This window comes from Rhipicephalus microplus, chromosome 2 (assembly GCF_043290135.1).
Source record: "Rhipicephalus microplus isolate Deutch F79 chromosome 2, USDA_Rmic, whole genome shotgun sequence".
In the NCBI taxonomy this organism is placed as follows: domain Eukaryota; kingdom Metazoa; phylum Arthropoda; class Arachnida; order Ixodida; family Ixodidae; genus Rhipicephalus; species Rhipicephalus microplus.
In genome coordinates, this window is record NC_134701.1 from 155,298,291 (window position 1) to 155,323,421 (window position 25,131).

General features: G+C 47.2%; 1 protein-coding gene across 1 annotated transcript; it reads left to right on the forward strand.

Annotated features, from left to right (window-relative positions):
- Nucleotides 1–682: 682 nt before the first annotated feature.
- LOC142786476 (alpha-tocopherol transfer protein-like) lies at nt 683–25,131 on the forward strand. Its single transcript, XM_075884186.1, has 6 exons — nt 683–808; nt 5,424–5,559; nt 6,425–6,673; nt 10,748–10,941; nt 15,568–15,681; nt 23,251–25,131. Exons 2-6 carry the CDS (start codon nt 5,463–5,465, stop codon nt 23,500–23,502), a joined length of 906 nt encoding a protein of 301 aa, XP_075740301.1. The 5' UTR covers nt 683–808; nt 5,424–5,462; the 3' UTR covers nt 23,503–25,131.

Consider the following 25,131-nt stretch of genomic DNA (forward strand, 5'->3'; position numbering starts at 1 on the left):
ACATATACGCCTCGTATATGGAAACCAACTTTTGCTTCTGATTGTCATCCTGCCCCCGACCCTGATCACCTAGTAGCTTTCGGCAAATCACTGGCTTTTTACTTTGCTTGACTCTCGTCAATCGAAGGTGGGGCCTTCACATGACGTAACATCCGGGTGAGGTGTTGACAGCATTAAATTTTTAGCGATTCGTGACCTGATATTGACATTTGAGATTACGTGGCTTGTGGACTGTTGTGTACTGTCACAGAAGCTCCTCTTGGCGTTTTATAAGATATCTGGGGTCTCCGCTATGACAAGGGGAAGGTCATAACTTATTCAATGTCGGGTTAAAATTCAAAACAGCTCGACCTTCACCAATCAGCTGCGCATTATACGTGACTGACAACTCTCCCAATTAAAATGAGCCATGTGGAGCCTTCAGCATGATAAGAGGAAGGTCATATATTATTCAATGTCGGGTTGAAATTAAAAACACCACGACGTCCGCCAATCACTTGCGCCTTATACATGACTGACAACTCTCCTTAATTAGAAGATTTTCTTTTCTTTTACAATAGTATGTTACGTGATACAGAGAGAAAATGGCCTTGTTAGGCAGCGCGTACTCGCACCAGCTTTTAATGTCGGATAAAAGGAAAGAAGGGGTGACGCATGTGTTCCGCAATCACTGCGACAGTGAACACGATCCCCTTTCTGGATGTCGACTCCTTTTCCAATGTGCATTTTTTTGTTCGAGAAGACCACCGCAAAAAGGTCCTGATTTTTCCTTGGTGGTGTTACTTGAAAGTATCACAGCAGCGAGCAGGTAAGATTGCAAACAGCCGTCTACCCAACCAGATTTCTCGGCCTTAAATCTGCATGACGCTAACTGCATGTCTAGCAACTGGCTAATTGACGCGTGCGGGGAGTCATAGAGCTTTCCTCACTTCGATTTGAGCTTAATGAAGACTTGGGGCGATTTCCTTTTTTCCTGTGCCATTGAGACAAGCCATCATCACGCGATCGCGAGAACACGTAATGGATGCACGAGTGTGGGCTGCAATGGTTTTTGATGAAGAGTGGCGGTGGCGAAAGACTTCAAATCCTCTCGGTGTAGCACATTTCGCCATAGCGAGGCGAGGTGCTGCTAACACGGGCAATAGAGGTGTGCCGTTTAAACCTCATGCTCTTCTAAACTTCACAAAAGTGCAGCCAATTACATGGGCATTAGGCCGGCAGCAAGCAAGTAAACAACGTCGAGCTTAATGAAACCTAATCTGTCATGTACGCTAATGCTATTCGTTATTTACTGAGTGATCCCCTTTTACGGAGAAGATTCTTATCTTGACTACCTTTTCGATCGATCAGAAAGTTGATTTTGCTAAACATGTTTCTTCGTGCAATCTGCAATTAGAGTAGAAGAGGGCACAGTGAAAGGTGCTGCAACAGCAGCTGTGTCTGCCAAGCACTCGGGCAGGTAGTTACACATTTTGCTACTTGATGCACAGTTATTTACAAAGATGTCAACAATGCATAAAAATGTTAGTCACCTTGTTCTCGTTTTGATAAGAACATTTTAAAAATAATGCAACCAACCCTTCCGCCGTTCGATAGCCCAGATATGGTGAATACAATCGCCGGCGTGCATGGATCGCATTAATTTACTATGAACAGTCGCTCATCTTTACAACGTACTCATAGTAGAGTACCAAGTACTCAAAATCGTTAATTTTTTTTCTAAACACACCACCGTCCGCTGCGATGCTCTAGCGGTTATGGTGCACGGTTGGTTGCCCGAATACCGCGGTTTCGATCCTGGCTGCGGCGGTCGCATTCGATGGCGGCAAAATGCTGGTTACCCGTGTATTGCGTGATGTCAGTGCACGCTAAAACGCATCGGATGGTCGTAATTTTAGCAGCCTTTCACTGCGACGCACATACTAACCAAACCGTAGTTTCGGTACGCAAACTCAAGCGGTAAAATTGCTCCAATGCAATGCATTCTACCACTTTATCGCGACCGTCATAAACACCTTCGCGCTTGAGACATTCAATTAAATTGGCTTTAAGACAAAACGCGAAGTCAACGTGTGACTCGTTCCTCTTTTTAGCATACCGGAACCTTTGCCTGAAAGCCTCGGGTGATAACATCTCAAGAGCACTTCTTTAACCTCTTCATAGCTCTCAAACGCTTCCCTCGACAAGCACGTTATCACGTCGGACACTTCGCCGGGAAGAAGAGCTAACAGGTTCCGCGCCCAAAGAGGCCGCTCCAAGGTATTTCGCTCACAGACGTGTTCAAACTTGACGAGATACTTCGCCATGTCCTCGCCTACTACGAACGATGACAGTTGGTCCCGAATTCTAAAACCACTGACCTGTACTGTCGTAGAAGCTACGCTAGGCGCCTGCGAACACTGTAACATTACCAATTCTATTCGTTTCAACTCAAGGCGCTCCTGTTTCTCGGCCTCTTCAAGCTCGTGACGTTCGCGCCTTTCAGCTTCTTCACGTTCGCGACGCCTTTCAGCTTCTTCGCGTACGCGAACTTCTCGCCTTTCAGCCTCCTCGCGGCGTGCTTTGATATCCACCCAGGCCTCATCGACTTCCTCAGTCGTCCCTCCTGCATCCCTCATGATCTCAAGTATCGCTTGCTTTCGTTTCACACGGTTCAAAATAAGGCCAAGTTCCTCACAAATTTCGATGAGTTCCTTCACTTTAAGGTTCTCCATCATTCACACTAGCCTCTTGCAGTTTGCCCCAGTTAAAAATCTTCTTGCCGTACCCACTATAAGTCTACTAGCAAGACGCGCAAGCATTTTTTAACACTGCCGTGTATACACCCTCTGCATTAACTTAGGTTTCAAAGCGCTTCGACTTTGCTTGAAACGATCAAAGTTCACTCACCAATGCTTCACACAGACCTTCTATAAACTGATATAACCTGTGCTAGAGTAGTCTGGTAAACTGAGGGGAAAACATCAGGCACTCATCGCATCGATGTCGCTGACGCCGGCCGTTCCCGCAGCTGCCAACCACTGTTACGAAGGCGAGACGCCTACACGGTCCCGAAGGCGCCACTGCTCCGAACTCCGCCGCCAAGGTCACCAGCTGTTTGGTAGCGTAGGTTTATCAGCTCGTGACTGCTTCTGCGCAGAGATGATAGACGAGCGGACGAGACGACGGTGAGTTAAGGCAAGTTTTTATCCACAGCATAGAAATAGAGGTGTTACAAATTGGGCACTGGGGCCGACAGTTTAGGGACTCGTAGAGCCGAGATGTCTTCTCTCGCACGCTGTTACGAAGCGCACCACCGACGAGGTTACGATGGGCGCCACGAAACTCGCCGCTGCCAAGGCCACTGGCCGCGCCTACAGCGAAAGGGCTCGAAGCATCGAGAGGCTTCACTGACGCATAGGTCTACTGCCGGCGACGCACCGCAGGGCCTTTTTCATAGGCACCGGGTGGATCTTTTGAGTCACCAACGGCCAACCAGAAGCGCCGATGGCCGTGATGTCAGAATCCTCCAATGGGGCTTGCCGCTGGGCCGCGTCGTGCTCATCAAATCGGGAGCCGCTGCGCGTGGTTCCACCAAAGAACGAGTGACACCGCCAGGCATTGCGTAAGACTCGTCAGAATGGAAGGCGCCGATTGCTTCAACGGGCTCGTGGGCTGAGGGAGCTCGCTGTGCATTGTGTGACAGACCGGCGCCGCCACTTTATGACGTCGTTGACTTGATCGCGTCAGGCGGGTTCGACCGCTGGCCTTGATACAGATTACCTTTGCAGAGGCATTGACGTTCGGTGTGGACTCGCAGGCGCAACAGGACCTCGCCGACGCTTCCGTGGGGCCGCTTCTTCCATCGCGGCAAGGCAACTTCGCAGAGCGAGCGTCTTGTTTTAGCGTGTCAAGCTGACGGCCTGAGTTTCCCGCACTTACTGCAGAACGCGTTGCGTGCGTGTTGCACACGCTTCTGTTTCGGTGAAACACAGTGACTCCACTGCGACCTCTCCCGTGCCTCTCCTCAAGTTTTCCAGAACTCGCCTGCAGGGCCAGGCGCGGCGTCGTCGTCGCTCCGCAAACTTGAGCTTCGGTTCCCTATACCGTTAGGTGGTCTTCAGAGCTTCGCCAATTCAGTGCGTTTTTATCACCAGTAGCGCCCTGGCACGACGAGCTCGCGTTGAGCGTGCTAAGTTCCCGCCTCCTTTTCCCATGCCTGTCGCGTTTCGATGAGTGCAGCCTCCACGGACCATGGTCTCTCCTGCGCACGCGCTTATCAGGCTTGTGATTCAGGAGAGGACGAAGGCAAGAAGTTCACTCCGCTCACTGCCGCGGCCGCGTTTACGAAAGGCACACGCTACTCGCACACCAAAAGTAAGGATTGTGACTGTTGTTCGCGCTTGTCTTGTATTTACTTGTGTGTTCGTTTCGTGCGTCTTCCTTCTAAAGACGATAGTCTTTCTTGGGGTACTAAGACGGAAAAATTTTGGTCTGTCTGTCTGTCTGTCTGTCTGTCTGTCTGTCTGTATTTTTGTCTCTTTTTCTGCCATACTGATACCCCCAACGGCTCCGAACGATATCTCAAACGGCTACCCCACCCGCAGCCCCCACCAATGTTGTTCAAGTCTAAGCATTCATACTTGTGTGATTTTCAATTAAAAAGCAATTGTTGCATATACCTCAGACTTCATAACAACACGCGAATATTCTTTACGTGTGTCTTTTTGTGTGTGTGTCAATATTCTGTATGTGGAAGACATATCTAAGGATGGTAGGGTTTATAACGCTGCGCTGACAATGCAACGCTATGCTCCAAAAAGGCAAGTGTTTCAACGCATTACTAAGACGACACGGTGGTGGCACCTGCCCGTCCCTTTCTTTGCGTTCTACATCTAATCGCCTCCGGGACAGACGCACACGCCTTCCTTCGTATTCGAAGATAACTGCCAGATAGCACTTGTGTCTAACGTGCCCCGAAGCGCTCGTTCGCCTTCGCTACGCGGATCCAGACACTAAAACGCAGCGCCTCCAGAATACAATTCACCGATTGCCTCTCCCATAACACCAAGTAAACGTTTTGTTCACTCTTTTCAGACGCAAGACTATCGTATTTCGAAGACATTTGCAGTGAAACATGCAGATACGGGGCAAACTTTTTTTTTGAACAGCACTCTTCAGGTGTCGAGCTGTGATGGTTCTTATTTCGAGCTCGGCCTGTGTATGCTTACTCCGAGCGTGTTTTCTGCTTGAGGGGCAAGCTGCAAGTTTCGAGCAGCCAGTCGTTCTTTGTGTGACTTTGCACTTTGTTGCTGTAGCATTCATTCTTTTGCCTTCAAAACATTGCACAATAAACGATAGTGCCTCGGTGAAGAGACATTTCTCTTTAATTCTATACCACCTCCTATAAAGAGGGATCAGCCACGTTTTTTTTCTTTGTACAGTGAACCCTTTCTTGCCCCGCCTACCCCCAGGACCACATCATGAAGGAAGATCTTGAAGTTGTGGCCAGGAAAGAACTCGGAGAGACTCTCGAAGTAATTAAAGAAAGCATCGACAAGTTTAGAAAACTACTTCAAGGTACGTTGCTTTATCAACGTTACCGATGGCACCACATGAAGACAACAATTGGTTAAACCTCGGTGCAAACTACAGACAGAATCAAGAGAATCCTTCCGTCTTCTCCCCAAAGTCAGCAGTAGGGAGGAGAAAAAGAACATATTTATAGCCACGCACACAAAAGAGACACATTACTTTATTTGCGTAGTTACTGTCAGAAAGCAAATATATTCTGTTAGAGACTAGGAATGCGACGCACAAGAATACTCAAAAAGGGCGACTACTGCGCAGTACGTTAAATGATTTCAGTAAAGCTGTGCATGTCTGATAAATTGAAAGACGTGGATTTCGGCGTCATGAACACCAACTTACCGAATGCAGCGTGCGGTGGATGTCCACATATCACGGATGAGAATTAAAGTTGAGTAGAAGTGATCAATTATATCTGAGTCAAGATGAAGTGAAAATAATGGAATGTGTATTAAGGTGAAGTAGCTATTAAGCACAAGGGTTATCAGGGTAAATGTGCATCAATGGTGAATTAACAATGAATCAATTGCGAATTGACAGTAAATCAATGTCGAAAAAGCTAAAGTGGTCATTGATTTTTTGCTGTTCATATATTATGAAGCAAACTGTTGTCATGAAATACAATTGGCTGGTGTTCAAAGGCTTTCAAGAAATTTTTTTTCGACTGCGATGAGATGACTGAGTGTTTTGCATCTGCTAATGTGATGTGAATAACGACAGCAGGGTGGCCTTTCATTCGAAAAGGAAGCCCCTTCAATATGAGCTTGTCAAGTATAACGTGCTTACAACCGTGTAATTTTCAAGCTACCGCCAACCCAGCGTTCTTGAAATATCGTAGTTCTCTTCTTTATTTCAGAAGAAACCGACCTGAGACCTCCACCCGATTACGTTCTTCTTATGTTCTTGCGAGCCCGAAAGTACCGAGTCGACGATGCCGTGAAGTCTCTGAAAAATTTTTTTCGCCTTCGCAGCACCCATCCCGAGTACTACGATAACTTTTTACCATCAGCTGTGGATTACCAGACAATAACACGGGAGCATAAGTTGTTCCTGTTGTCCAAAGATCGAGACTCTCAAGGAAGGATCGTAGGACTGGCAAGATATGGTGAGACCTTACCTAATAACACAAGCTACAAGCGACCTACTTGTTTCTCGTACAACTACTTCTAGACAAGCAGTTACTTCCAGTTTTCTGAATATTGAGAAAATTTGGTTCAGAAAAGCAGCAACATCAACACGAACCAACGTAGGTGCGAAGCACTGGTGTTTATTCTCCCAGGGCCACTTCAATAGCGGTGAAAGTGCAACGCCATCTCATCCGCCTCTTTTATTTTCCTGTGCTGCCATCTGCCGTTTCGATAGAGTTTAGAGTGTACCAGAACCATGCCTCTAGTACACTCTAGTAGGATTGAACTTGGGCCGGCACAACCGCTGTCGCTGGAAGGAGAGCCTCCGAGATCAGATGTTTTGTGACTACTCCACCAGGGGAAAGGTGTATGTGTCGTGAACAAGGCGGATTGCTACAGAGAATATTCTGCGCCCCTCGCAAAAACACAGCTTTTCCTGAGTCAAAGCGCCGTCTTGTTCGCCCTTCGGAAAAAAAAAACCTAGGTGGCGTCTTATTTGAAGGGCGAGCGTGCGTTCTTTCGAGCTTTCATGGGCGAACAAGCTTTCTGCTTTTCCGCTCGCATTACCGTGGCGGGCGATAACAGCCGACACCATGATGGACTACGACTTCAAGAAGCGCCGGCAGCCCACGCGCATAGGGTTACCTAAAATAATACAGATACTAAATCTATACGCATGGTATAGATACATATAATAGGAACGTAAGCCTAGCGCGGTAAGGACAAATTAACTGTCACCATATTTAACTTAAAAGATTTAGTTTATTTAGCAAACGTTCGCCTCACCTGGGAGTTTTTGGGATCTTTGCGACACCTGCAGGAACAGATCGAAAGCACGCGCGTCTTTCTACGTGGCCTCTGAGATTCCCATTTGCAACGCGAGAAAACACGGAGCTAATCCTTTAAGTAGACCAGGGCGCACGAACGCCCATGTACAAGCACCACTGTCAGATACCTAAGTCGAGAAGAAGATATGGTCGCCATGGAATCTACTTACATTTTCTAGAACTAAAGCCGACCAAGTCGTAGAACCAAGCCATAGAACTGTAATATCTACCAAGCCGTAGAACTTTCGTTATCTGTGACATCACTACCATCACCTGCTGCTCTGCTTTAAGGGAAACAGTTTCCGCGTTTATTAAAGACGATAATCTTTCTTGGGGACCTTCGACGCAAAAACTTCGGTGTGTCTGTTTGTCTGTACATTTGTCTGTTTGTCCACATTTAACAGTATCGGGTACTTGAGACGACCGACCCCATCCGCCGCGCCCACCTATGTTGCTCAACATTCAGCGTTCATACTTGTGCAATTGTCGATTAAAAAGCAATTATTGCGCGTGTCTGGGGCACCATAACAACACGTATATTTTCTGCATGTGCGCTTTTTTCTAGAAAAGGCATACATAAATAATTTCAAGGACCGTAGCGTTTATCACGCTGCGCTGACCATCCAACGCTTGCACGGAAAGGCGAGTTTTCCCAACGCTTTGCTAAAACGAGACGGTGGTGGCACCTACCCGTCGCCTTGCGTTCTACACCTTATCACCTCTCAGGCGGGCGCTCACACCCGTCTCAGGGCCATGCGCTTTGTTTTTGAAAAAAACTGCCAGATGGCGGTCATGTCTCACGTGTGACGTGTTGATGCGTCGTTCGCCTAGGCTGCACGCTCAAGGTTCTCTAATGCAGCGCCTCCAGAATACAATTCACCGATTTTCTTGAGCAGAAAATCAAATAAATGTTTGTTCACTCGGTCCACCCACAAGACTATCATCTTTCGATGACATCTGCAGATTAAATGCAGATACGGGGCCAATTGTTTTTCCCTTGCAATGTTTCATTTTTTGTAATCCCCCTTTTTGTGTGATACCCCTGTTTCGGGAATGATGTAAGAATGAATAGCGCTAACAGGTATTTGCCACAGAACTTAAGAACTCCGACTACTCACAGATATGGCGTTGCCTGTAGTAATCCTGATGGATAAAAGTGCGAATTCAGAGAGAGGGACAGACACAGAACGAAATAAAAGGCGGCAAGACCAATATAAATGAAGACAAAGAGAAAAGTTTTCGCCAAGAAGGAAATACTTTAGGAGGCGGGATTTGAACCCACTATCTAAGTCCTAGCCGCTAGACCAATCACGCGCGCTATTAGCCCATGTAGTAGCCTTGTATAGACCATTTCACTGTTTATAAGCACAGACTCTTCATGAGTACCGGTTTTGTCCACCGATGTTCCTGAATAGCAGAGGTGGTCGAAAAGAGCGTTAGAAAATAGCCCGTTTCTATTCTACCCTTTTCTTCCGTCATTTGGCAAAATGTATTCAAACAAATATTGTTTTGAGCTACATAAAAACTAGAAGAGATTGCCTTGAACATTACGTACGTTCTGTTATCTGAAAAACTAATAAGAGACTTTCCTTACCCTTGAAAAACCGTGAAAACGTCCTTTCAGTTTCGACGTTAGGAGCTGGTAAATGAGGTGACCACATGTTTTTTTCTTTTTTTTGGGAGGGGTGGGGGGCACAACGCTTGCAATCTTGAAACCGTCTATAACATAGGCACCAGGCGCGGGGCGAGTTTGGACCTGTGGCACCTCTGGCGGTGGTGATGGAGAACTAACGGCATGTTTGTGCCGGAACGGGCGCAGGATGCGGGGCCACGGGGCTAGCTGTTACTTTCTTTTCATTTTGCTGCCACTGCTTGTGTCGGGCGCTGCCGAAATCTACGTGAAGAGTACGAAGAGTGATGATTACAATATCTGTTAAGATTTTAGAGTCGGTGAAGCATCGAAAAAAAGAAGAAGACAACAGCAGCGGACAAAAGCTGTAGCTATATTGGTTCAGTTCATTATAGCTCTAGCGCAGGGACACGTGCAATCGGTGAAGCATGGTGTAAAGAAAGACGAGAAGGTTGTGTGTGATATGCGCCTTCTTTTGTCAATGTTAGCGAACCATGTTAACCTGTAGACAAAATAATAAAGTAGGATTTGTCAGATGCCATGCATTGTGGATCGGTTTTATGCGTTGCAGTCAGCCTTGCCAGCCATGCCGAATACAGCGATGTTTCAGGGGTGCCTTATGGTCTGACATAGTGTCCAGAAGAACTGCCATCTTTATTGAAACGAAGCGCACGCTGGTGCGATGCTGTGAACATCGTATACGTCATTCGCCGGAGTGGTTTCTCCGGTGTCGAGGAGTGCCTGATCATAGCTTGTTGAGTCATAGAAGCGCATATGCAATGTTTATTCGACGGTTATCAAAGCGCAGCCAACACATACGACAACCGATATTGGTATTTAGCCGACATGACGCCTGCATCGCAGCATTAGGTGTACATAAGGAATCTTTATTTCCTTGCCGCAAAGTTTTAAAGGCAGCACTGCAAACACAACTCACATTAGTTGCACCGGCAATTTCTTGCTCATTTGAGTCTTCAAAAAAGAAAAACATTAGAGACCTGGCTTGGCTGTCTTAAATAATAATTGATTGCCACTAAGAACGCCTGCCGGTTTGGATCCGTCTGATATCCTGATTTCTATTCATTGCGTACGTTGGGGAGTACTCACGGCTGATGCCACATTTTCTTGACGCGCACCCGTTTAAGTTACAAATGTCTATTGCCGCTTATGGGTAGATGTAAACTTTGTATTACATGTGGCTCATTCACACATTCTGAGGCCCATGCATGTCCCACCCGGGGATGTAGGAAAGGATTTTATGACGTACGCGCCAAAATTTTCGCTTTCACGTCCAGATAGTCATTTTCATCTTACTCTCGCAACCACCTCTGTTAACTTAGAGAGGCGACCTTGATAGTGAATCGTGCCGCAACGTACATTGACCGAAACAAGATTCAGCAGGACAAATGATAATCTGTTCGTTACTGCTTGATCATTCAAAAGAATGTACAATCATCATGCCCATATTACGAAATATAACGGCCATGGGAAACTGCGTCTTTTCGCTTCTACTTTGCTTTGCACGCATCCCTTCAATAGGAATGTACAGTAATATTGACTACAAACACTTGGTGCTCCTGTGGTTGCCTTCGCAGGAGCTTGGAACAGCAGTATTTGCTCTTTAAATGAGTTGACGAAGAGCATGCTCATGGCAGTGGAGTGCGTTCTTCTTGAGGAGGAGACGCAGATACGAGGAATTGTGGCTGTCGATGACCTTGCCGGATTAGGAATGCACCACATTATCCATATGACCCCGCGGTTCTTTAGGGTGGCCATCGCGATCGCTCAGGTAGGTTTATTGACGTAGTGGATACCTTAACTACAAATGAGCTTCTATCATGTATTAGAACTGCAGTTCGGTCACACTCGTACACGGTCAACAAGTACTACGAAAATCCTACACTGTACTCCTGACTGAAGCTGTGTTTGAATTCTCATATAAATATATTGAAAGGCGAATGATCGATCAACTTTCCTCAACAGTGAACTGAGAGAAGGCCATCAAACATCTTGACAATAGCTAATAGCGGTTCGCGTGTTCTTATCGAAAGATTCGAACTCGCAGTCCAAGCACGTCACCGATGTTCTATTGATGCATGTACCAGTTTGTAGCAGTACAGTACGATTCGTTCAAGCCCCGCCACGGTGGTCTAGTGGCTAAGGTACTCGGCTGCTGACCTGCACGTCGCGGGCTAAAGTCCTGGCTGCGGCGGCTGCATTTCCGATGGAGGCGGAAATGTTGTAGGCCCATGTGCTCAGACTTTGGTGTGCGTTAAAGAACTCCAGGTGGTCAAAATTTCCGGAGCCCTCCAATACGGCGTCTCTCATAATCATATGGTGGCTTCGGGACGTTAAACCCCACATATCAATCAACGTTTCGTTCAATTCACTGATTACTGCTCCTGTGTCTTTTGAGAGCAGAAGCGTTGTCTCATTCTGGTTCACATTTCCGTCGGTTAACATGGTGCGCATAGGCTCTGGTGCCCATTGATGTGTCCTGTCACTCGCGACCTAATATTGCAGCCCCTGTTACTCGGCAGCTGTGTTGATTTGTGCGGTTTAACGTCCCAAAACCACGCTATGATTATGAGAGACGCCGTAGTGGAGGGCTCTAGAAATTTAGACCACCTGGGGTTCTTTAACGTGCACCCAAATCTGAGCACACGGGCTTACAACATTTCCGCCTCCATCGGAAATGCAGCCGCCGCAGCCGGGATTCGATCCCGTGACCTGCGGGTCAGCAGCCGAGTACCTTAGCCACTAGACTTCCGCGGCGGGGCGGCAGCTGTGTTTTCATGATCCTTTCTTCCATATTCTGTATGCGAGAGCGCTACCGTTCTATTATGAAAGAAATACTGTGTTGTAAATGAGTCTGGAGAACGCAATAGTTCAAAGCATGACCGACAGACCGACGCTATCTACCACATTTTCGTATGCGAAGCCGCTCACTTACTAGTCTGTGTAACGCTGTCCCTCCGTACACCCCCACTGCGCATGCTGGCATCTCACGTCTTGTGCCGCATGCTCGTGTCTGGTGCCGGTCCAGAAAGATACCCGCAGAACTGTCGCCCCCCCCCCCCGTACGTCTCTCCTCTCGCAAGCCCGACGCAGGCAGCATCTGGTGGTAAAAACTAGCTGCTTGCACTGCACAACTGTTCACTGGCCACCCCGTGTTTCTCGACACTGAATCACGTGTTCAGAATTCAGTCAAGGACGTCTTTACTTGGCTTTTTCTTGATGATCGCCCGCGTCAACGCTGCCACCAGTGTAAGTGTTAGCACCCGCTTCTTCGCATCTACACATGACTGTCTTTAGGTGAGGATGGTCCAAGTTTTTATTTGCGTTTAGTACTTAACGCATTCTTGTATGCATCGCTACAGTTGCTGCTGGTATCGCTGCATTTTTTCGCAACGTTTTTCCGGTGCGGTTGAGTTATAAATTTAACGTTTTTGCCTGGCCGATTCGGAATATTCGAGTCGGTGAGGTTGATGTAGCCTTTTCTATAGTCTTGCTTTCCTGTTCAGTTTTGATGTTTATCCGTGGTTTAATGCGCATGTAAAAGTTATATTTCAGTACTATCTTTGAAACACACGCACAAACGTTTTGTCCGTCTCTGCTCGAACGAGTTACACGGAATCCACAGTGGTGTATTCAGCCTAGCCCTTGAAGCTTAACAGTTCCTCGGAGATTGAAGTCATCTTCAAGGTCAATAGTGAAGGCATTTCTTTCGAATCCACCGCCGTAGATCAGGGGTTACGGTGCTCAGCTTGTGACTCGAAGGTCGTAGGTTCGACCCCGCCGTCGGCGATCGCATTTGGGAAAAGTAAAATGGCAGAGGCTGGTCCCCTGCGCGATGTCAGAGCACAACGCCAAGAACACCAGATGTCTGAAACTGCCGGAATTCATAGCTACCAAGTCTCTATACATATCGCGCTTTAGAGACATAAACACCCAGATATTGTTATTAGTATTTTCTATCCAACCAACTCACACAAGCAAAATACAGAAAAAGACCAAGCACCAAAAGAAAATGTTCCAGCAATGATTGGGTATAGGTTAACAACTTCTTTTTGTCGTGCTCCCATTTTTCAGCAGTCAATCTCAAGACTACTGAAGCTGCACTTCCGTTCAGTTTGGTTGTTCGAATACATACGATAGGAAATATATGGATACTCGGCAATTTTTGCCGTCGCTGTTGCCGTCATGTCCCGGATATTTGTACGTATATGTATCAAATGCACAAAGAAAATGAATGGGAACAAAAAATTTCAAGGCACCTTTTAAGGACTCGAACCAACCACCACTCGCTCGTCAGCGTGCTACACTAACCAACTAGTCCACGCATCTCATTTTTTCTTTATTGCCTTGCATATCAAGACTGTTCGTATTTCACATATTTACATATTGGTCAAAATACAAGTGCGTCACAAAATACACCCACAAAATTCAAATAGGTACCGTCAGCTCTTAGCTGACTATTGATCAATACTTCACATACTGTCCCGTTCACGAACAGCGAGCTATGTATATTCACCCTTTACCACTGGCTTACTGTCAATAAACACATTCTTGAAAAAAGCAAGTGCTTTGTTTGGACAAGACATACGTGCTCCTTCTAAATACTGGCGTGTCGGATGTCCTGATGATTGGAGGGTTGGGTTCACTGAGGCACATGCAGTTGGATGAAAAGGGCATTTAGAAATGCCTCTGGCTCCACTTTCCCTCTGAAGCAGCAGGAAAAATTGCTCGCATCAAGTCCAGGACTATTTGGTAAGTTTCTGGTCCTGTCGTGTCTGAATTTCGTTTCCTACAAAATGCGCACACCACTATCAATTTCTACAAAGTCAAGTCCTGCCCTAGATGCATTGTGCTGGCGCTTGCGCCGTTGAAACATCTCATGGATTCGTCGTCGCAATAGTGTACATATCATCAGGAACCTTGCTCGACTGACGTCATGAACTTCTGGCTGCATTACTTTCGTGTGGTGTGCCTACAGGATCCGAATGTGATGGTCACTGGAGACTTCAACAATAATGTACTTCGACGTGAAATCAAGTGGTTTCTTGCGCTTCTCGATGCCGAGTTTTCACTTTCCCTCCTGTCGGACGTCAAGCAGTCAACTATCCGCAACACCTCTTTAGATATTGTGGTTTGCTGCATTACTACCAATTCAAGCACAATTGACCATTTCACTACATTTCGTATGGTTTCTAAATCTTCTAGCCTTAATTTGTATAGCAACCTGCTGTGTTACTATCGCATTTATTGATTCGGTCTTCTCCCAGAACTGTGAGTTTTTTCTATAAGCATTTTGTTAAGTGCTATGCAGCTCCTATAAACGCGCCCGAGATTCTTTAAATGATACGACTCACAATATAGGAGAATACAAACGGAAATTCAATATTTAGAACTCCCTATTCATCTTACAACCATGTAGTTCTCCCTCAGCAAGCCGTGAATATTTTGCCCCTCTTCTTGCACCATTTTAAGACGACGGCATTACAGCAAACAACAAATAGAGCAGCGTAAGTCAAGCATTTTATCACTATAATGGTTACTAAGGTTAATGCTGGCATCGATATGGTGGACGCCGTGGTGGAGGGTTCCGGAAATTTTTATTCCCTGGTTGATGTTGAAAAAAAAAGAAACATCGGTTTAAGCAACCAACATGATCTGCACGATCACGTCAAGAAAACATTACTTGTGCGAATAGCACTTACTTGTGATTAATGTGCCTCATATTAGCGTATTCACAGTACCAGACTATATATACAGTCCAATGAACGTCTAGTAAACAACTAGGAAAGAAAAAAAATTTCATGAAACGTGTGAATAAAAGAGTGAAATGTCTTTTTCTAATAAATCAATGTGAAAAGGTAGCTGACGCACTTTTCTTCTAGTTTCAATAGAATGGGCTTCTACAATTTCTGTCGCTGTTTCATTCCGGTGTTTAATTCCGCATTTCGTTCAAACACCGTAACCAAAGAACGAGTGAAATTGTGGCTCATTGGAGAAAAAAAAACTACAAGAAAAGTGCCTCAACCCTCCTTTCTTAGCTTTTCTGTCTAGGAAATATCACTCCTTTTCTCGCACGTTTCATGACAATTTTTTTTTTGCTTTCATAGCGTGTTTCTTATGTGATTTCATACGTGGGTTTGACTGTAGTCTGTTACTGTGAACGCGCTGATCTGATGCACTGTAATCACACATGACTGCTATATGCGAACGTTGTGTGTTTTTTTTACAAGATCACGCAGATAACGTTGGCTACTTCAGCAGGTGTTTTTCTAAAAAATAAACTTGTTAGATTGCCCTCGTTTGTTTTACTCATCGCTTCGTCCTTGTTTTTATCACGCAAAGTGGCTAAAAGGTGTACTCAAGTATCAATGTTCGGTCGCATTCTCTTCTTTTTCAGGACGCTTACCCAGTGCGCGTTAAGGCATTGTACATAGTGAACACTCCAGCTGTATTTGAAGGAATATTCAACTTGCTCATAAAGCCATTTTTATCGGAAAAACTGAAAGAACGTGTAAGTGGATCACGGCACCGCGTGCTATTTCCGCTATTGTATGCTGCATTGCCCGAAGGTGTGTTCCTTCTTGCACGGAAATGTCAGTAAAATGCCACTGTTGTACGAAATGTGCAGATTTGAGTCGGTGTAAGGGTTAGCCCTCCTGCATGATCAGCTGAAAGTCACGTGTGACCTTTAGTTAGATAAAGGTGACACGGGAAAAAGGTCACATAGATAAAGGTCACAGAAGTGACATTGCAATATACGAGGCTGGAAAGGGGCATGATGGGTACATTAAAAACGTACAACAAAGCAAATATATGACTTTGTCTTCAATTTTACGTACCTCGATGATCTTACGTTTGATGACATACTCCGTAAGACAGATGAAAGTGAGTCAGATAACATCTTCGTTACACAAACGCGCACACCAGTGTTTGCGGCCAAATTTTGAAGACCTGTGACAGGAATCGTGGAGTCATCACTGTTAATACTTACCAACACCTCGACATTCTGTTTGTTGACCTCCACAGGTGAGACTTCACTAGTAAATACACAGAAGTACAAAGAGACAAAGTTAAATCTTTGCGCAAAAACTTTGACTGCTGCGCTTTGCCAGCCAAAGCCAGGTAAATAAAGCTAGTAGTTACTAACGCGAAAGTAAATGTTTGAGACTTATGTAATACTTGCACATATGATTTGTAAACTATCGCACCGACCACCAAAATACTTCGCTTTTTTAACACATACTTTGCGAGCATACTCTTTTAAGGCATACTTGAAACGCGAAATAGCGTTGATATAGCACCAATGGAGGGAGTTTTAGCAGCGTTTTGATGCCGTTTTCCAAGCATGGAGCTCTATATGATATTGTCACGATGAGTCACAAGTACTGGAGGATTTATTAAACCACCGGGTAGCTAGCACTAGGATGATGCGTCAGTCGTGGCTGGCTCTCGAGCAGAGAAGAAGCACGCGACTTTTTTTTTTCTCCAGATTGAAAGCTGCTCTTGCTGTCAACCCCCTGCGTGCTGGTGGCATTATCCCCCCTTCTGAAAAGAGAAAAAAAACAAGTACAAAAAAGAGGAAAGAAAAGTACATAGCAACACCCCGATGTTACGACATAGGCACGTGAAAAAAAAAGAAATTGGGAATTCGGATAAAGTAAAAGTAGAAATTAACGAGCGTGCCAATATAAAAAAAATCAGGGAGTGAAGAAGCAAGTTCACAAAAATAAATAAATAACACAAAGAACAGTGTACGGCAAGGAAAAAGTTACGAACGACGCGCAATAAATGGTTTCATGCGCAACACATGAACGACGTCCGGCCTCGGTCATGTCCAGCTCCGTGCCTGCGATGTTGTGTCCGGAACCACTTCGTAGTTCACGTCACTGACGCGGTGTAACACTTTATATGGGCCAAACTGCCAGCTCAGTAACTTTTCACTAAGGCACGGCGGCAGACGGGCTTCCACACCCAAACTTGATCTCCGGGGCTGTAAAACACTTCTCTGTGGCGGGTGTTATAGCCTCGTGCGTCTGCCTGCTGTTGCTGGCCGATGTGCAGTCGCGCGAGCTGCCGGCTTCCTCAGCACGCTCTGCGAATTTTTCGGCGTCAGTTGCCAACTCGTCTTCGTCTTGACACGGTCGCATAGAGTCTAGCATGGCCTGCACTTCGCGGTCGTAGAGAAGTCGAAATGGCGTGAATCGCGTGGTCTCTTGCACGGCATTATTATGCGTGAAGGTCACGTAAGGTAAGATCCGGTCCCATGTTTTGTGCTGTACGTCGATGTACATTGAGATCATGTCTGCGAGGGTCTTATTCAGTCGTTCGGCAAGTCCGTTGGTTTGCGGGTGGTACGCAGTTGCCCTTCGGTGTCTGGTGTTGCTCAGTTTGAAAACTTCGTCCGTAAGCTGCGCCGTGAATGCCGTCCCTCTGTTCGTTATTATACTGGAAGGAGCACCGTGTCGTAACACGATGTGGCGCATGAAAAATTGTGCTACCTCAGAAGCCGTGGCTCGTGGGATCGCCTGAGTCTCAGCGTAGCGTGTCAAATAGTCAGTCGCAATGATCACCCATTTGTTGCTGTCCGCAGATAGGGGGAATGGCCCGAGAATGTCCATGCCGACTTGGTCGAACGGCGTGCCGGGTGCTTCAATGGGCTGAAGCAAACCAGCTGGCTTAACAGATGGTTGCTTTCGGCGCTGACTATCCCGACAGCTCGTGACGTACTTCTTGACGCTTGCTGAAAGTCCTGGCCAATAGTACCTCTCACTCACTCTGGCAAGTGTCCTTGAGTAGCCCAGATGATCGGATGTGGGTTTGTCATGGCAAGCGAAGAGGACGTCGTCTCACATGTCTCGAGGAACCACTAGGAGGTAAGCACGGTTGTTCGAACGAGCGTTCTTCTTGTACAAAACACCGTCTCGCAGGCAGAACGACGTCAACGAGCGGGATAAATGACGTGGTATGATTGCGCCCTGGCCCTCTAAATGATCAATGATTGGACGAATCTCTGCATCATCTCGCTGCCGTTTGCTCAAGTCTAATGCGCTAACGGCGCCCAGGAAGCCTTCGTCTTCCTCTGCTTCCTCGCTGACGACATGAACGGGTGCGCGTGACAGTGTGTCAGCGTCTTCATGCTTACGACCGGACTTAAGAAAGATGGTGACATCAAATTCCTGCAGCCGCAAGCTCAACCGTGCTAGCCGTCCTGAAGGGTCACGCTGGCTTACCAACCAACAGAGCGCGTGATGGTCCGTCACTATCTTGAAGGGATGACCGTGAAGGTACGGGCGAAACTTGGTGATTGCCCACACGACTGCGAGGCACTCTTTCTCCGTAGTGGAATAATTCGCCTTGGCACGGGATAGAGAGTGGCTGGCGTAGGCAATCACTCTTCCGATGTCCTCTTGACGCTGAACGAGCACTGCACCGAGCCCAATGTTACTAGCGTCGGAATGGACCTCCGTGTCAGCATCATCGTCGAAATGAGCGAGAACGGGTGCTGATTGCATGCGCTGTCGCAGCTCATCAAAAGCTGCTTGTTGCTCGTTTTCCCAGATAAACGGCGTGTCGTCCCTTGTGAGACGAGTCAGAGGTTCTGCTATCCGTGAAAAGCCATGAATGAGTAGGCGCACAAACCAAGGAAGCACCGGACGGCTTTCTTATCGACAGGAGATGGTAATTCGGCAACAGCGGCAAGTTTGTCCGGATTGGGCCGGATTCCTTCGGCACTAACTACATGTCCAAGAAATTTTAGTTCTTTGTAGCCGAAGTGGCACTTCTGTGGCTTTAGAGTGAGGTCCGCCGATCGGATAGCCTCCAGCACGCTGCGCAGGCGATGAAGGTGCTGCTCGAGCGTGGTAGAGGAGATCACCACATCATCAAGGTAGACAAGACAAGTCTGCCACTTGAGCCCTGTGAGGACAGTGTCCATCATTCGCTGGAAAGTTGCCGGCGCTGAACACAAGCCAAAAAGGAGCACTCAAAATTGGTATAGGCCGTCTGGAGTAACGCAGGCTGTTTTCTCACGGTCTCGCTGATCTACCTCAATTTGCCAATACCCGCTTTTGAGATCGAGTGAAGTTAAATAATGGGCACGACGAAGTCTATCCAGCGAATCGTCGATACGCGGCAGCAGATACACATCCTTTTTCGTCACGATGTTAAGCTTTCGGTAGTCGACGCAGAAGCGTAGCGACCCGTTCTTCTTTTTGACAAGTACGACTGGAGATGACCACGGGCTGTTAGATGGTTCAATAACGCCATCGTCAAGCTTCTCGCTAACTTGCGTACGTATCGCTTCACGTTCTTTGGCCGACACGCGGTAGCGGCTCTGGTTTATCGGCGTGCGTCCTCGTACGTGATCATCCTGCGTTGAGTGATGGACGTCTGGCGGATTTTTGAGCAACTTGCGAAGCAAGACCTGAACTCGAACAAGAGCGCTCGTAGCGCAGTCTGGTTATCGGTGGAGAGATCAGGATTGATGTCAATATTACGCATTGACGTGTCGGCGGTATCCACCAGTTCCGACGTGAGACAGTTGGTGACGTTTGCTACTTCGTGGGCAAACGCTATCGAAGTGTCACGGAAAAGATGTCGATGCTCGTTGCTAAAGTTGGTTACGAGCAATTCAGATCGGCCATCACGAAGGTGTATTACACTTCTAGCTACACAAATGCCTTGCTGAAGGAGGTGTTCTAAATTTGTCTCAGCCGCCACATCGCCATCGCCCAAACCACAGCATGTTACGTCGACTAGAACACTTGCTCGTGGAGGAAGCGTCACGCTCTGTTCAGAAATACGGAGTACGTCGACACGCCTTCCACCATCCTGCACGTTGATTGCTCGCTGGGCTGAGAACGTGACGCGGCGCTCTTGCAGATCAATGATAGCTACATTTTCCTGTAGAAAGTCAACTCTCAGAATGACGTCAGGGGAACATTCGCGTAGAACAAGGCAGCTTGCTACGAACGTATACCCTTGAATCTGTACTCTAGTTGTGCAGGCACCCAGTGGAGTAACGACGTGGCCACCAGCTGTCCAAATCTGCGAGTTATGCCACGGCGTGATGACTTTCTTCAGCTGCGTTGTCAGTTTCCCGCTCAGCATGGAATAGTCTGCGCCGGTGTCCAATAACGCATTAACTGCACAACCATCAATTGCCACTGCTATGTCGAGTTAAAGTCGGCCATCATTTGCCGCAGTATGTGATGTCGGACCGGTTTCTGTACGGTTCTGCGTCAATAGGAGGTCTTCAGCGCTTCGACGATCAGCGACCCCGTCCCCAGAGGTCACATGGGCCAGTTTTCCCGGCGGGCGCTGGGAGACCGTGTGGTAGATTACCGCTGGGGCGTTGATGAAAATCGCCTCGGTGACGGCAAGCGCGACTGGCGCCCGGCAGACGGTGGTGCATGCTGCTGGGAGAGGTAGATTTTGATTTCGCGCGGTCTCTGGCCGTAACGGGGTGGCGGTGAGTACACAGAGAAGCCGCAAAGCTCAAGACGGCGATATGGGCACTGGCGGTACAAGTGATCAGCTTACCCGCAGTAAAAGCACAGACGCCGGCGATCAGGTGTGCGCCAAACATCAGACTTCCGAGGAGACGTGCGCCTATCGTCGATGTACTGGTTGCACTGAACGATGGGCGACAGAAGCGCCAGGGACAAAGGCAAACGGTGGTGGCGTGTACGTGCCTTCGTAGTACGGTATGTGCAGCGCTGACTGTAGTGAAACAGCAGGAACAGGATGGACGAATAATGGCGGCGATGCAGCAGGGCGTTTCAAGGCTGCCGCATAGGTTGTCTCACGACGGTAATCAGCAGGAGCTGGCACAGCTGTATCAGGAGGCAAGGTGTCCCGGAGGGCCTGGTGCAGCTCATCCTTGATCACAGTTGCAATAGAGCTAACCGTGGGATGAGGTATTACACCAGCCTTTTGTAACACTTCACTTACTATATCACGGATGAGTTCACGTAGACAGTCGTTGCTGGTTCTAGTGGCGGTAAAAATGTCGGCAGTAGGCATACCACTGACTTGCCTGCCGTATTGGTTGTATCTCTGCTGCAGCGTTTTTCTATTGTCACGGCCTCGGACAAGAACTCCGCGACCGTCTTCGGAGGGCTTCGCACGAGGCCGGCAAAAAGCTGGTCTTTGACACCGCGCATCAAGTGACGCAACTTCTTGTCCACCATCATTCTTGAATCGGCCCGTCGGAAGAGGCGCGTGATGTCTTCGACGTACGTGGTCAAATTTTCGTTTGGCAACTGGACGCGGGCCAGAATAGCTCGTTCAGCTCGTTCTTGGCGATCAGCACTGGCATAGGTCTGCAGAAGTCTACGAGAGAATTCGGGCCACGTCGTCTGCTGCTCCTCTCGGTTTTGGGTTCCACGTACGTGCCCCCTCTTCGAGATAGAAAAAGACACGACCCAGTTTCGCCGCGTCGTCCCACTGATTCAAGGTAGCTACGCGCTCGAAGTCTGCCAACCAGTCCTCAACGTCCTCGTGCTCCGTGCCATGGAATGTCGCCGGTGCGTGTGGGCTTTCCAACGTATAGCGGTTTGACGTCTAGCTTCCCGTGCCGGTTGCCGAGGTTTGCACCGAAACGCTGGTCATATTTGTCGACGTGGTGGGAGCAGTATCGTCGGCTTCCAGAGGTAATCCCCTGATTCGGTGGCTGGTACGATGCACGGGAGTATTGACTGGCACTGGACTCGTATCACGGCTTCCTAGAAGGGTCTGCAGCATCCGTGAGACTACCCAGCACCTCCACCAGTTTGTCACGATGAGTCACAAGTACTGGGGGATTTATTAAACCACCGGGTAGCTAGCCCTAGGACGATGCGTCAGTCGTGGCTGGCTCTCGAGCAGAGAAGAAGCATGCGATCTTCTTTTTTTCTCCAGATTGAGAGCCGCTCTTGCTGTCAACACACTACGTGCTGGTGGCAATATTTTCTTGTGCGTCCTAACCCTTCCAAACAAAAATAAGATATGCAATTAGCATGAGTAAATGGTTCACTTATTGAGCCACTCACTAAGATATTTCGATGCCTTTTTTGTCACGTTTAGCCCTCCCACATGCTCAACCTCAAGTTCCGCTATGGCACTGTGCACCTAATTAACCAAACTTTTGTTGATACGTAGATAGTAGTATAAAGTAATAAAATAAATACGGAAGTTATTGTTCTAACGTCGCTGTACGTTCATGTACGGATATAAAAGTTTGGCCGAGCAAGATTTTGCCCCGTTTTGACAGGTCACAAACACACTCGGACCCCAGCCGCGTATTTTTTCCCACGCAAACGCTGTAGAGCAATGATAAACTTTTACACATAAAAAGATCGACAACTGCCAGCACGTAGCGCTGGACTAGCGAAACAAAGAAAAGTAGATGTGGCATTAGCTACAGAGGCCGGCAAAGTCAAAATGTCGCGTTTTGCCCCATGCCTCATTTTGCCCCCCTACCCTCAGCAAAAATTTAGCGTCGTGAAGGAGCAAAAATGTGAAATAGATGCAAATAAATAAATTATAAATATCTTCTGTTTCTGATGATTATCGACCCTCGTACTTCGGCCTGGCAAGCAGGCAAAGCCAAGCTATTGTTGGTACTTCAAAATTGCTGGGACAGGGTTTTGAACCACGCCAGTGCTTGCAAAAAAAATGAATGTCATGTAGTGCGAGGAGTCTACTTAACATAATCTGACATTGCATTGCGGAAGTGCCCTATTGTATTGGGTCTCAAATTATGTGAATTCCGCGACGAGTAGTTCGTTTAAGGGCCCACTATTTACAAAGATGGTATACCCTACGGGCTTGCCACGTGTACTTCACAAATTCGCGAAGAATAGTGGCGCAATGAGTCCGTTGCGACTGTACTCCGAGTAGAATTCTACAGGATAGCTTGAAACGGTCAATCTAACGAGCACAGACGTTTTAAACTTTGCTGCACGTTGTCCAACGAAAAACGAAGCTAGGCTAGCGACCGAGAAAGCAATGCAAAAGGGGCTTGTCACGTCATTACGCTTTACTCTTGAAGGGAAAGCTGGGGCGTCTTCAATGTTGTTTTTTTTTCTTTTTTTTTCAGGTGCATTTGGTCAGGGGCGGATTGTTTGAGCTGTGCGGCGTAATTCCTAGCGATCTTATACCGAAGGAATACGGCGGAACTTTTGAGGACTTCGACGTTGATTGGATGGAGCGTTACCTCCTCGAGAAACAGGGTCACTTCGAAGTGATGAGCCAATGTGGTTATGCAACTAATTGTTCTGACAGTTCAACAGCAAAGAATGAAATGCAGACATCTGACAGCGAGATCGATTCTGTAGACACCCATTTGTAGTCGTTTCAATGCCGCGTCCTTCTTCGTGTTTGTTGGTCACTTGTTCATCTAGTGACGTACTTCCACTCATCGCTAGGACACTTTCTGTTGTATTGTAATGGCACATCGCGAGCACGCGGCCGGATTGCGAACGGAAATCGTAGATTCAAGCGCAATCGGAACGCGTTATCCTCGACAGGAGCACTTGGTATGCGGAAATTTACCTGCATGGGGCGCAAAAATGTGCCAAGAGGCGTAAAGTGTTCTTCACGTTTTCTGTGACTGGGCGCAATTGAAAACATCGGTCGCGTTGGGTAGAAACGTATGCGCGGAAGATTCTTCACGCGGACTTCCGGTACGCGAACTTTCGGTCAAGTCCACCAGTTTCGGTGGAGCAAACATTCCCAAGCTGCACGAAGCAATCCGTATTCTGCATTGATTCCGCAGTCCTGTAATCTCTAACTTTTTTCTTAAGTCATTGGCCAGAACGTCTACAGTTGCTGTTGCTGTGAGCTGAGCCACCGCTTCGTACGAATCATGCGGTCACCGCGCAAGTGGGTGGGCTGGGCTATTCATTCATTACCCACACCACAGTTCGTCCCCAAACCAGGCGGACCTCCTCAATCTCTATCTAAAGATCATGAATAAAGGCTCTTTTAGCAGAGCCTTTATAAATTATATTCGCGTAAATTGAAAACTGACAGTAAACAAAGGCTCTTATAAGCTACACTAGCCACTCTGTTGAGCAGCAGGTGCGCACTTACTTGCCTACGAGAGATATTTTTGTACAACGTTATGGCCAATGCAGCATATACACCTCATCTATTTGACAAATGGTTTGGAGCCACACAAGCAAATGGAACCGTTTCTCTTCGATGCCTCCACTGTCAAGAATTGTGCTGAGCAGATTTACACCACCTCATTTAGATATGCCCTGCTTTGTTTAGAGGACGAACACACATCCAACACCTGCCTGGCTACAACATAAGAAGCTTACGCGTTATGCTACAGTATAATGATGAACCTCGAAAAGAACTATCGACCTATACTGGTACAAGTGGCCTGTTTGAAGTGGTCTAGAAGAGGTCGACCTACTCAGGTGATAGCAACTGTTCAAACGTGTACTGCAACGGACGAGTTCGAACTGGTGTTATCTTAATATGCTCACGCTGTGCACCTAATAATCCCCCCCCCCTTTCATTCCCAAACTGCGGCCCAGAGCCTTCCTTTACTTTGAATTGAAAATTTCATTCATTCATTATTCTGCAGTTTTTCGCAATCTGTCATTGGAACGCAAAATTCACGCTTTAAATCTGCCATATTAATTTGATTACTCCACTCCGAGCAGAAAATGTTTGTCTGGATCTGTCATTAGAATTGAATATTAGTTATTTCTCGTATACTGCACGTATTTGATTTCGTGTATATTTAGGAGGCGCCTTGTTGAATCTCCAATTCAATGTTGCTGGCGTTTGCATCAGAAATCAATTTGCTTTACGTGATTAACGTACGCATAAGCGTTTGCATTTCGTCCCGCTGCTGGCATGCGATTTGATTCGTGCTTTCTTCTCTGTAGCATCATGATTTCTTTTCTCATTATTTTGATGCTATTATCAGTGTGCTTTTTGGTTGCTGTAGGCTGTTCGTTGC

Coding starts and splice junctions, on each gene's coding strand:
- LOC142786476 (XM_075884186.1), top strand. CDS start 5,463: ATGAAGGAAGATCTTGAAGTTGTGGCCAGGAAAGAACTCGGAGAGACT. Junction 10,942..15,567: donor TGGCCATCGCGATCGCTCAG/GTAGGTTTATTG, acceptor CTTCTTTTTCAG/GACGCTTACCCAGTGCGCGT. Junction 15,682..23,250: donor CGGAAAAACTGAAAGAACGT/GTAAGTGGATCA, acceptor TTTTTTTTTCAG/GTGCATTTGGTCAGGGGCGG.